Here is a 12,206-nt window from a genome sequence, read left to right as displayed (position 1 = left end):
TGCTGGTTCTAGCCTCGGCTCAGTTGGCGTTTCTGTGTGGAGTTTGCATGTTCTCCCTGCGGTCGCGTGGGTTTCCTCCGGGTGCTCTGGTATCCCCCACAGTCCAAAGACATGCGGTACAGGTGAATTGGGTTGGCTAAATTGTCCGTAGTGTATGAGTGTGTGTGTGTGAATGTGTGTGTCGATGTTTCCCAGAGATGCGTTGCGGCTGGAAGGGCATCCGCTGCTTAAAAACTTGCTGGATAAGTTGGCGGTTCATTCCGCTGTGGCGACCCCGGATTAATAAAAGGGACTAAGCCGACAAGAAAATGAAAGGAATCCTGTGGATCTGGTTTTACAATGTTGTATTTTACTACTTTTCCATATTTTGTAGTTTTTGCAATTTTTTTTTGAATATTGCTCAGCCCATTGGTCCGCTGTAATGGGTTTTAAATGTGCTATATAAATAGTTAACAAATTAAGTGTGATTATTTTGTCCATTTCCAGCATACATCAAGCTGAATGTCAGAGTGGGGCTTATTAATCTTTGCTGTATTTTAGAAATAATAAATAAACATATTAAAACGTTTCTGGAGATTTTTGTTTAACTTACTGAAGCCATAGACCCACTATGCGAATAACAGAACAATTTAACTTATTGAATTAATGCAGTATATGGCACATTTCGGCCTGATTGGTCTGTATGGGTTGACATCCGAGCGCCTGCTATTGACCAGTGGTATTTTCCACATCAGCAGCTTCATACTACAGTAATAACAAAACAATTTCAACATGACATACTGAATTTTATAATATTTTTTTAGTTTATAAAGCAGGGTGGTCTGGTAATAATTTAGCTGAATTCACCAAGCTTAACGGACAAAAGCAAATTAAACATTGCTGTAAAACACTAAGGAAATTGTTAAGAAAAAAAAAAACCCTAAAGGTCTGCACTGAATGACTGCTGTGTTCAAATGTGAATTTGTTGAATAGCATTAATATATTGAATTATTTCGATATTTTATGTTTCTTTAGTCAGCACTGTGTACGTACTCCAGTAACGGCGCGCGGCAATAAACAAAAGACTTTTTTTTTTTACTTTTATTTAGAAAAAAAGAAATTTACAATATAAATCAGGAAGTAATCTGTAGAAGAATGGAATACAAGAATTTACAATTATTAATAATAAGTAAAAAGAAAGGAGTAATAGAAAGAAAATTTAAAAAAAGAACAAAATGAGGAAAAGGGAAGTATTAAATTAAATAAAAAAATACAGAAAGCCTTAATTACTAACATACTGGAAGCATAATATTTTCATAAGTTTCTATTAACTTGCACAATTTCTTGTTGATAGAAAGACGTATAGCTTTAAGCATGGAATCAATTTCAATTAAAAAATGGGCAAACGAAGGAGAGGATTTAAGAAATTTTTGTTTGTGAATAAAGAATTTTGCATATAATATAAAAAAGTTATATATATATATATATATATATATATATATATATATATATATATATATATATATATATATATATATATATTCTTCATTTTTGTTGACAATAAACAAAAGACTTTTCTTTTGTATTCACTGTCTGACGTCATCACAGGACTGCTCCGCTCCCCTGCATCTGTTTGTGTTGCGCCTGAGAAAAGGTTTGTGTTTATCCACTTAACGCGTTTCAATCAACGCAACTCGCTCCGTCTTTATTATTTTAGTATTAAGATATGTATCGTTGAATGAAATGCTGCAGGGTTTTATTTCCCCCATCATTATTGAGGTTTTGTGTGGGGAGGTTACGTTAAGGTGTAATTTATTAAACGTATATAAGTCATCACAGAAAATACGTCTTGTAATGTGTGTTTTGCAATGAATTTGTAATATTTAACATCACAATAAGGCAGCTTTGCAGACATATTTGAATTAAAGATATTTTAGGTGACCATTAAACTGCTAAACATGAACTGATAAATCCAAAAAAATGACAATAGTGAGGTAAATAATCGATTATTTATATCGATAATCATCAAATGGGAACTCTCACTACTTTTACTGAGGTAAAGTTGACTTTATATTCACACGTTCATTCATTTTAGAACAGTAAGAACTTGCAAAGCGCTAATTTTAAATGTTTGGTCTTGTATAGCATGTAAATATAACTTTAAAACAACATTAGCACAACTCACTTGGTATAATTCCAATAGTTTTATTGTACATTAGGAATTAACCACCATACTCTTTTCCAGTTAATTATACCCAGATGTGTTGAAGCTGGAGGCGCATCCGCAGCGTAAAATATGTGGTGGATAAGTTGGCGGTTCATTCCACTGTGGCGCCCCCTGATTAACAAAGCGGAAAAGAAAATGAATGAATGTATTACCTATTTGTCAGCTCTACTACTAGAGAGCAGTAGGACAAGAGATGATCTTGCGCTGAAACAGAGAACGGATATTTTTCTTATTTGGCTTTGTGGAGACTGAGGTAAATAGGTGACTAGCAAAGCGCAACATTTTTCACAGTCAATGAAACAGTGAAAACAGTACAATGTTGTTTTGAAGTCATACGTGCGATTTCTTGTGACATGTGCCAGTAGGTGTCAGTATAAGCACATTAATCTTATAAGTCTCTTTGCTTTAATTTTTAAAAATCATTAGGCAAATGACACCCGTTATCTTACATGCATATATGTTATAAGTTTTCAACATGCATTTTATTATAACTTTTTAAAGCATATTATTTAAAATACCTTAAAATGAAAATAAGTTAAACAATAAAATAAATGAATGAATTAAAAACATAGAGAAGTCCATATTGTAGGGAACAAAGGAACTGCCAGGATGCAATAATATACAGTACAACAGATAAGTGTAACCCCTCCCATACATAAGCATGCCACAATAAATTTGACTAAAGCCTGTTTTATACTTCTGCGTCAAGTGACCGGCGCAACTCACGGCGCAGGCAACGCGCGCAGCTGTGCATTTATACTTCTGCGCACTGTCTCCGTTGGTCTGCATTAACACTTCCGAAACGCTAGTAGGCAGTAAGGTGTAAATGTTCCTCTGTGTCGAGTTTCTTCGCTTCTGTTTTGCTATTCTGAACACTTCCGGGATGTACAAGTGGCTCAAACTCGCTCATTTTGAGGCAGGAACAGGCGGACGTGCAACAACTTTAACCATGAGGTAAACACAAAACAAAACTTTCCATCCGGAGCTCCTTCACGGGACTCCACACTTGTAAACAATCACTCGCGCCATTCGCGCGGCTTTCGGTCCCGCCCAGACTCGTCAGCGCTAGCAAGCCGACCAATCACAGAGCTTGCGCTACGCGTTGTTGCGACGTGTAGTTACAATTTTTGAGAGGTGCACGTCAGTGACGGCGATGGCCACGGCGAATGGCTATGCGTCAGCGCCGTAGCCTATGCCGGTGTTTGACGCAGAAGTATAAATCAGCCTTAACATGTACTGTCAAATGACTATATTACGTACGGAAGTATGACTACCAATACATAAAATAAATGCGTTTAAATTAAAACATCGTGGAGTAGCTCAGCAAATAAACTAACTTGCGACGCGATAAATTAGGTTAAAAGTCACGTAATGATTAAATATGGTTTTGCTCGTGTTAATTAGTGTCATAAGCTTCGCCGGGTGTCGATGTCACTGCAGTGACATGCAGCGCGACACTCTGAGTGACACAGGTCACTACACATGCCACTAGCGAGTGACACATGACGGTGGAAAACCGGACGTGCCACCGGAAGTGTCACTACACTCAGTGGCATCTGGACGTCAGAGATGTCGTGTCACTCCATGTTAAAACTGCTATAGGCGAATGTGCGTCCCTCACCTCAATGTCATAGATGTATAGATATACAATTATTCTGACCAGAAGGTAAAAGTCAATTTTTCACTCCTCTGGTTTAATGAAATGTATTTAATTATTATTATTATTATTATTTTTTTGGTATTTTTTAACTCTTTTTTTTTTTTTTTTTTTTTTAAACTCATTGTGTGCTTTTTAGTTATTATATATAGCTTCCCCCCCCTCCCGTTACGTTTCTTTAGTTGGTCTTGAAAAAAATCTACCGACATAAAATTCTGCAGCAGTCTTGTTTTTTTTTAGCTTATTGAGATTAACTAGTCGGTTTTAGTCCATTAACTCTATCTAGTGCACTGACTAGTGAACTATAGAGCTAATTGAGACACTGCCAGAGGTTTAGTTTGTATTCATTCATCTCTCTGTTGATTATTCTTCGCCTAAACACAGAGAAAAACTGCTGATGCGACTTTTGCCTCCATGTGACGCTATAATGAAAATGGCGTTTATTAAAGAGGAGAGTGAAGACCTGAGGATTGAAGAAACGTTCAGACGTGAAGACATCAGGATTGCAGAAGTGTTCTCGCTGAAACAAGAAGATCCCGAGGAACAAACAGGTTGGTTTTTTTTATTCCCGAAGCTCAACTCAGACATTTGATTCTCAGTTAGATCTGCGGCTCTACACAAACGAAGGAGGGATTTGACGAGTGTTGTTTATACTCCGAGTAGGGGAGTAAAATGCCTAAACATTCATTAATTTTGTGAAACACACTAGTTTCTTCCTAATTAAAATGAGTAAATAAAGCTATAATATTATATTCGAATTTTGTCTTGAACGTAACGTCAGGGGTTTATTTATTTTTATTTATATAAACAGGGTGTCCGCGAGGTAGTAAAAAATTTGCCAAAATTAAGGGCATTCAAAAATAACGTCATTTAACGAAGTATTACATTTTCGAGCCCAATTTTTAAAAAATAAATTTCCAGTTTGTGTTAAGTGCAGGCCTTTATTCTAAATTTTTCTCAGATTTATTTATATGTTGAGAGTAGGACCTGAGCGATATCATTCGCGCGCGCTGACTGGGCACCCGGGCCGGCTGGCTTGTGACCTATATATTTGGGAGCATTTGTGCGACTGCAAATAACGGCTGTGGCGCGTCCTGCTTTGATTTTTTTCTCAAACGTGCTGAATCAGTCTTCCCTGCCGCTATATTAGTTCATATTGGCTGTCAATCGATCAAGGCTTTCCGCTGTCAGATGACAGGGAGCTTTTGCGACCACGGGAAATGCAAACGGCCGAAGAGTGAAACGTTTACAGGTTTGCAAACCCCACCTAAAGTTACAAATAATGGCGCAGATGAGAGCGATCATGTGGTGAATGTCGATCCACCAGGTGGATGGATTCTTGATTTTTTAGTTGGACGTCAACAGTGTGTCAGAGTTAACGGTGCTCTTTCTGACTTCCAGTTTTGTTCCACTGGGTCACCTCAAGGCTGCTGCCTCTCACCTCTTTTGTTCATCATGTATACTAATGACTGTCGTAGTATTCACAGGGATTGTCATATCATTAAATATGCAGATGATTCTGTTATTGTAAGTCTCCTCCACGATCAGGATTTGGGGCATGGTCCTGCTGTGCAGGAGTTTACTTCCTGGTGTGATAGATTTTCTCTCCAGTTGAATGCAAGTAAGACAAAAGATATGGTGATAGACTACAGGAAGGCTTCTCCAACCCCAAACATAACTAATATTAAAGGCTTGGACATTGAAATTGTTGACACGCATAAATATCTAGGGGTTGTTATTGATAATATGTTGACATTTCAACCTAACACCCAGGCTGTATATAAAAAAGTCCAACAAAGACTGTTTTTTTCTGAGTAAACTTCATCATTTCAGGTTTCTACCTCTATGATGACGCTGTTTTATAAACAATTTATCGAATCTGTTTTATCTTTTTGCATTGTAGCTTGGTACGGCAATCTGAGTGTGTCAAGCAAGAACAGGTTAAGCAGCCTGGTGAAGGTGGCAGGCAAGATCATTGGTTTTAATCAGACTGGTCTAATGGTAATCTACCAAAATCATGTACTAAGGAGAGCTCAGGGTATCCTATGCACCCCGGATCACCCACTGTACTTTGTATTTCAACTGTTGCCATCAGGACGTCGTTTTAGGGTTCCTATTTGCAGGACAAATAGAACCAGAAATTCTTTTATAATGGTGGCCATTAGGTCATTAAATGAGTCCAGGGGGGAGGGGGATGTTTCTAGATATTGATGTATGGATGTTGTATAGTAGTATTTTTTAATGTGTACATGGAACTTCGCCTGTGTGTGGTACCTTGTTGCAATTTTAGTTTCCCTAACGGGATAATAAAGCTGAGTCTGAGTCTCAGCCGAGATTAATCGTGTGTTTTTCGGGGAAGGTGCTCGAATCTCGATGCGTTGCATTCACTGCGTGTTCAGCGCAAATGTCCGCTAAATGTGAAATCTAATACTGTACACATCATCGCCAAAGAAGCTCGCCTTTACTAAGTTTACATTGAAACTGCAGCTCATAACAAAGAATGGTATTGCACCAGTGGTCATCGCGAGAATCGGGCTCTGCCTGCTCATATATTGGGTCGGCTGACTCGCCTGCTTTTCCAAGAACACAGAAAAATGATCAGCTCCTAACGAGACTGAGCATTTGAAATGACACAAACCCAAACCAAAACTGGTAGTGGTAGGATTGAGACTTTTCTTCCTTTTTTGTCTATTCGTTCTTAAGACGTATATTGTTTTTCTATTTAATTACTGATGGCTAGGGGTGTAACGATACACTCAGCTCACGATACAATGTGTATCACGATTTAATGTTCCCGATTAGATATCCCTGCTGAAAAATCCAGCTTAAACCAGCCTAGGCTGGTTGGCTGGCTTTAGCTGGTCAACCAGGCTGGTTTTAGAGGGGTTTTGGCCACTTCCAGGCTGGTTTCCAGCCATTTCCAGCCTGGTCTTAGCTGGTCAGTCTGGGAGATGACCAGCTAAAACCAGCTTGACTAGCCTTGCAGGCTGGGAGCCCAGCCAAAACCAGCTATGTCCAGCTTAAACCAGGCTGGTCAAGCTGGTTTTAGCTGGATTTAGCTGGTCACTTTCCAGCCTGATGAGCTAAGACCAGGCTGGAAATGGCTGGAAACCAGCCTGGAAGTGGCCAAAACCCCTCTAAAACCAGCCTGGTCGACCAGCTAAAACCAGCCAACCAGCCTAGGCTGGTTTAAGCTGGATTTTTTAGCAGGGATGTATCGCGATATTTGGACATGGATATAAAAACAATAGCACAGTTCTTCCGGGCCGAGAATAGTATGTAATCGTGCCTCGCCATTCCTGGCACGGTGGAGAAACAACCGTAACCATACCGAACTCTTCTTAGAAGAGCGGCTATTGACATTGATGACACGCATGACATAAAATTTATGGTGCCTATATGCCACTGGTGCTGCGACAAGGACGTAAAAAGTATTAAGGGGTGCATCAAAGGCACACACAAGCCCCTTTTACGCATACAAACTTTTCCGGAAAATTACCGACAATTTTCCGTAAAGAAAACCCCTAACCCCTTCTATGTTTTCAAATACAAGCACAGCCGTTCAGAGGTCATTTCTGGTTAATGATGTCAAAATTAAGCAGTATTTTGGAACGGATGTGTGAATGGTCTTTTCCAGAAAAATTCCGGAACGTCTGTGCCCGTGTGAACAGCGCTTTTTTTGAAATTAACAGTAAAGTCGTTCCGCAAATTTTCCAGAAATTTACCTGTATCACTGTGAAAGTGGCTAATGAGTTCAATGTACTCAAATGGCCTCACAATCCCTAGAACTCAATCCAATTGAGCACCTTTGGGATGTGGTGGAAAGGGAGATTTGCATCGTGGATGTGCAGCCAACAAATCTGCAGCAACTGCGTGATGCAATCATGTCGATATGTAGCAAAATCTCTGAGGAATATTTCCAGTACCTTGTTAAATCTACGCCATGAAGGATTGAGGCAGTTCTGAAGGCAAAAGGGGTCTAACCTGGTACTAGTAAGGTGCACCTAAGAAAGTGTATTGTAGTAGTGTCTGGTGCAAGGCCAGCAGGGGGCGCCCAACCTGCGGTCTGTGTGGGTCCTAACGCCCCAGTATAGTGACGGGGACTCTATACTGCTCAGTGAGCGCTGTCTTTCGAATGAGATGTTAAACCGAGGCTCCGACTCTCTGTGGTCGTTAAAAATCCCTGGATGTCCTCCGAAAAAGAGTAGGGGTTTCACCCCGGCATCCTGGCCAAATTTGCCCACTGGCCTCCGTCCATCATGGCCTCCTAACCATCCCCATATCATAATTGGCTTCATCACTGTCTCCTTCCCACCAATCAGCTAGTGTGTGGTGTGCGGTCTGGCGCAATATGGCTGCCATCGCGTCATTCAGGTGGATGCTGCACTTTGCTGGTGGATAAGGAGACCCCCCCCCCCCCCCATTGTGTAAAGCACTTTTAGTGCCAAGAAAAGCGCTAGTAAGGAAGTATTATTATTATTATTATTATTAAACAGCGCTGATTGGCCATTGTGTTCAACAGAAATGCCTGTGATTGGCTGTAAAGGTCATCGATTCTCCATTCTTCACCACTGTTCATCGAGCGCAAACAGACACACGGATTTCAAAGTCACGTCTCAGCTGTTTAACATGTATTTTTATTATGTTGTTTGTAGAGGTGTGAACCTACACTGGTCTGACGGTTCGGTTACGATTATCATGCCGTCTATTCGGTTCAAAACAATATCTCGGTGCATTGACGATGCTTTTCATACACAGTGTTGTATTTTGGGAGGAGGCTATAACAAGCTGTCTGTATCAACACACACAGACACAGACACACAGCATCACACTGGCTGCGTCCGAAACCGCATACTTCCATACTATACAGTACGCTAAATCAGTATGCGAGCCGAGTAGCATGTCCGAATTCATAGAATTCGAAAATCAGTATGCGAGAAGTACCCGGATGACTTACTACTTCCGGCGAGATTCTGAAGTGCGCATCCCATGGATGCTGCGCTATCCCATGATGCCCCGCGAGAGAAATCATGAATGGAAGTGAGGCGACGCAACTGACGCAGGTAGGTCACATGACCATGACAACATGGCGGATGTAGTACGTCCGAATTCCATTCATACTTTTCACATTCATACTGTATAGAACGTACTTTTCTAACTGCCGAGTAGTACGTTTACATTCAAATGCAGTACCTACTGAGTAGTAGGCAGTTTCGGACGCAGCCACTGTCTTTCATTCACACACGTACACAAACATAGACAGCACCAAACAAACAAGCATGCGCGCTTGCTTGCTCGGGAGCGATATTGTGAGACCGCCCACTCCTGTTAAAATTACACCAGAGTTACCGACCACTCCCGCGATTTAATCGCAGAGAAATAGGGGCTTCTGTTGTAAGTGTCAGGGAAAAACTGTACAGAAAACACACATGCGCAGTGAAATTGTGCACAGTTTCTGCGTTGGCTCCTAGAGTGTTGTAAAAATCGCCTCCCTCGCGACAGAGCGCATATGAGGTGAATGACGTCAGTACATACTAACCGGTTATGATTATTACTGAACCGATACCAAATTGTCCGCGTCTGCATCGCGGTGAACCGAGGAAACAATTAATTTTGACACCCCTAGTTGTTGGTTTTAAGTCCGTACATATGTGGTTGTGGTTATGTATTTGTTTACGATATAAACACCATCTTGCTCTTTTTTTTTTTTTTTTAAACTCCAGATCTGACTGAACTAAAAAAGGAGCAGGAACAACTGAGGGATCCGATCAAGGAAGATCAAGATTTCAAAACTGAACACGAAGATTCCACTCACTCACAGACAGAAGTAATCCAGAGCTCTCTCACATGCAACCAATGCGGGAAAAGTTTCACCCACAAACAAAATCTGAGGGTCCACATGAGAGTCCACACTGGAGAAAAGCCCTACAGGTGCTCTCAATGCGGATTGAGTTTCACGCGTAAACAAACTCTCAACGGCCACATGAGCATTCACTCCGGAGTGAAGCCTTATCTGTGTGCCCAATGCGGACTGACCTTTTCATACCGGAAAAATCTTAATCTGCACATGAGAATTCACACCGGAGAGAAGCCCTACTCGTGCACCCGATGTGAACTGAGTTTTAGGAAGAAGCAATGTCTTAAAATCCACATGAGAATTCACACCGGCGAAAAGCCGTACCTGTGTGCCCAATGCGGACTGAGTTTTACGCACAAACAAACTTTTAACAGCCACACGAGGAATCACACGGGAGAGAAGCCTCACACGTGTGCTCAATGCGGATCGAGTTTTGCCACTAAGCAATCTCTCCGTATCCACACGCGCATTCACACCGGCGAAAAGCCTTACATGTGCTCCCAATGCGGGATAGGTTTCACACATAAAAATGCTCTTAATGTCCACTTCACTTCTCACACCGGAGAGAAGCCCTACATCTGCCATCAATGCGGATCTGGTTTCACACGTAAACATGCTCTTAACACCCACCTGGTAATTCACACCGGACAGAAGCCTCACAAGTGCTCTGAATGTGGACTGAGTTTTACGAAAAAAACGGCTCTTAATAGCCACGTCAGGATTCACAACGCAGTAAAGCCGTACACGTGCTCCCACTGTGGACAGAGCTTTAAGCACAAACAAACTCTTAATATCCATCGGAGAGTTCACACCGGAGAGAAGCCGTACTCTTGCACTCAGTGTGGACAGAGTTTTCCGCATAAACAGACTCTCCGTAGCCACTTGAGAATTCACACCGGAGAGAAGGCTTACGCGTGCTCTCAATGCGGAATGAGCTTTATGTATAGACGAGGTCTTAATGTCCATGTTAGGAGTCACTTCCAGTAATGCCGAGTTCAGACTGCATGATTTTGACTCACCGACAGGCTTTGAGAAATCGTTGACAATTTGGTGCTCGTTCACGTGAGTTATGCTGTGTTCACACCAGACGTGGAACGCGCGGATAAATCTTGCTATTCGCGTGTAAATAGCCGCGTGAACATTTGAGTTTACTCGCTTCATTTGCACGTCAAATCCGCCTCATTTGCGCATCAAATTCACTTCAGAACAGACGCGGATTTTGCGTGATGGGCAGGACTTCTGTCTGCCTGGTGCCTCTTTTGCTTCATAGCTAAATGGCTAACATGGATTTTATGAAGAAAATAACAGTGTTTATGTGCTTTATGAAGGCTGAAAAACAGCGTCGATACGTTTAGGGTTGTGTCTGAGTCCACTACATACTTTCAGAGGTGCATCCAGCTCTGTGAGCTCATTAACTTCTCCAGAAACTGAACCTGGCTGATGGAGGCTTTTTGCGGTGCTTCTGACTGAGCCCAGCCCAGTTTGATGAACTTGTTGTCGATGTCGGCTGTAGGATTTTCCCTGGGACACCCACAACAGGCGATACATCACAATCACGCCCCCACAAGAGCAAGCTTCTGATTGGTTAACGTGGCGCGAATGTGTATTGTAGTTTAGATTTTTCGAACTCAAGTGATTCGCGCAAAACACGTTAAGCATTTCAAACTCGCAAAACGCTCAATTCGGGCCGCGCCATTCGTGCAATTTGCGCCGCACAATGTCTATACGCGCGTTTGCATTGATTTAACATGTAAATCACTCGCGCTTGATGCGCGTTCCGCGCCTGTTGTGAATGCAGCATAACAATCACTTAGTGTGAACTATCGAAGACACAATCTGCGAGAATCATCAATGGGTCGCCAACAGTGCATCACAATGCATTTGCTACACAAGACATTCGATTATCATTCAAACAATTTACGTTTATATTATATACTCATGTAGTATTTATATATTAATTAATGTAAAGGATGAAGGAAAATGACGACTTTTACCAATAGATGTTCTTTAGTTAATCAAAACATAATTTTAATAATAATTGGCGGTTCATTCCTCTGTGGCGACCCGAGATTAGTAAAGGGACTAAGCTGAAAAGAGAATGAATGAAAAATTGCCACGTAATACGATATGTCAAACATTGTACTTCAAAATAAAGGTTTTCTTTTAATAACATTTACCTGTCAATGTTTGATTTGACTCGTCCAATTAGAATTACGCACCATCATCATGAAATAACTTCACTGTCTTTTAAGTGAGGGTTTTTGTTCTGGCTCAACAAAATGCCTCCTATTAAGGTGTTTTTCTGATGTTCTACCCTGGTACAAATGCGTGAAGGAGAGCAGTTCCAGCAAATCATCAGAGATACCCTAAGCCTAATGCATATTGAATGTTGCATATTAATTTTATGTTTGTAAATATATTCTAACCTTTATTTTACCAAGTAAAACACATTGAGATTAAAAATCTCTTGTACAAGAGCGTCCTGG

At 41.1% G+C, this 12,206-nt stretch overlaps 1 protein-coding gene across 3 annotated transcripts; it reads left to right on the top strand.

Moving 5' to 3' along the window:
* Window positions 1-1,558: 1,558 nt before the first annotated feature.
* On the top strand, window positions 1,559-11,892 carry wu:fc30c06. Of its 3 annotated transcripts, XR_012401441.1 has the most exons (4): window positions 1,575-1,633; window positions 4,248-4,414; window positions 9,587-11,035; window positions 11,076-11,892. XR_012401441.1 is itself a non-coding variant. In NM_001327916.1 (3 exons), exons 2-3 carry the CDS (start codon window positions 4,261-4,263, stop codon window positions 10,705-10,707), a joined length of 1,275 nt encoding a protein of 424 aa, NP_001314845.1. In that variant the 5' UTR covers window positions 1,559-1,633; window positions 4,248-4,260; the 3' UTR covers window positions 10,708-10,929. The 3 variants fall into 3 exon arrangements, 2 of the variants coding, with proteins under 2 accessions (NP_001314845.1, XP_068075624.1); NM_001327916.1 differs by lacking the exon at window positions 11,076-11,892 and having other exon boundaries at window positions 1,559-1,633; window positions 9,587-10,929; XM_068219523.1 differs by having other exon boundaries at window positions 1,575-3,160; window positions 9,587-11,892.
* Window positions 11,893-12,206: the final 314 nt, after the last annotated feature.

Source organism: Danio rerio, chromosome 4, assembly GCF_049306965.1.
Source record: "Danio rerio strain Tuebingen ecotype United States chromosome 4, GRCz12tu, whole genome shotgun sequence".
NCBI classification, from domain to species: domain Eukaryota; kingdom Metazoa; phylum Chordata; class Actinopteri; order Cypriniformes; family Danionidae; genus Danio; species Danio rerio.
The sequence above is the reverse complement of the archived record's forward strand: the minus strand, read 5'-3'. Positions and strand labels throughout refer to the sequence as shown.

Bases quoted from the DNA above. Each gene is read 5' to 3' on its own strand.
- wu:fc30c06 (XM_068219523.1), top strand. From the start codon at position 3,033: ATGTTCCTCTGTGTCGAGTTTCTTCGCTTCTGTTTTGCTATTCTGAAC. The intron at 3,161-4,247 runs GTAAACACAAAA...GCCTAAACACAG, and splicing joins GCAACAACTTTAACCATGAG to AGAAAAACTGCTGATGCGAC. The intron at 4,415-9,586 runs GTTGGTTTTTTT...TTTAAACTCCAG, and splicing joins AGATCCCGAGGAACAAACAG to ATCTGACTGAACTAAAAAAG.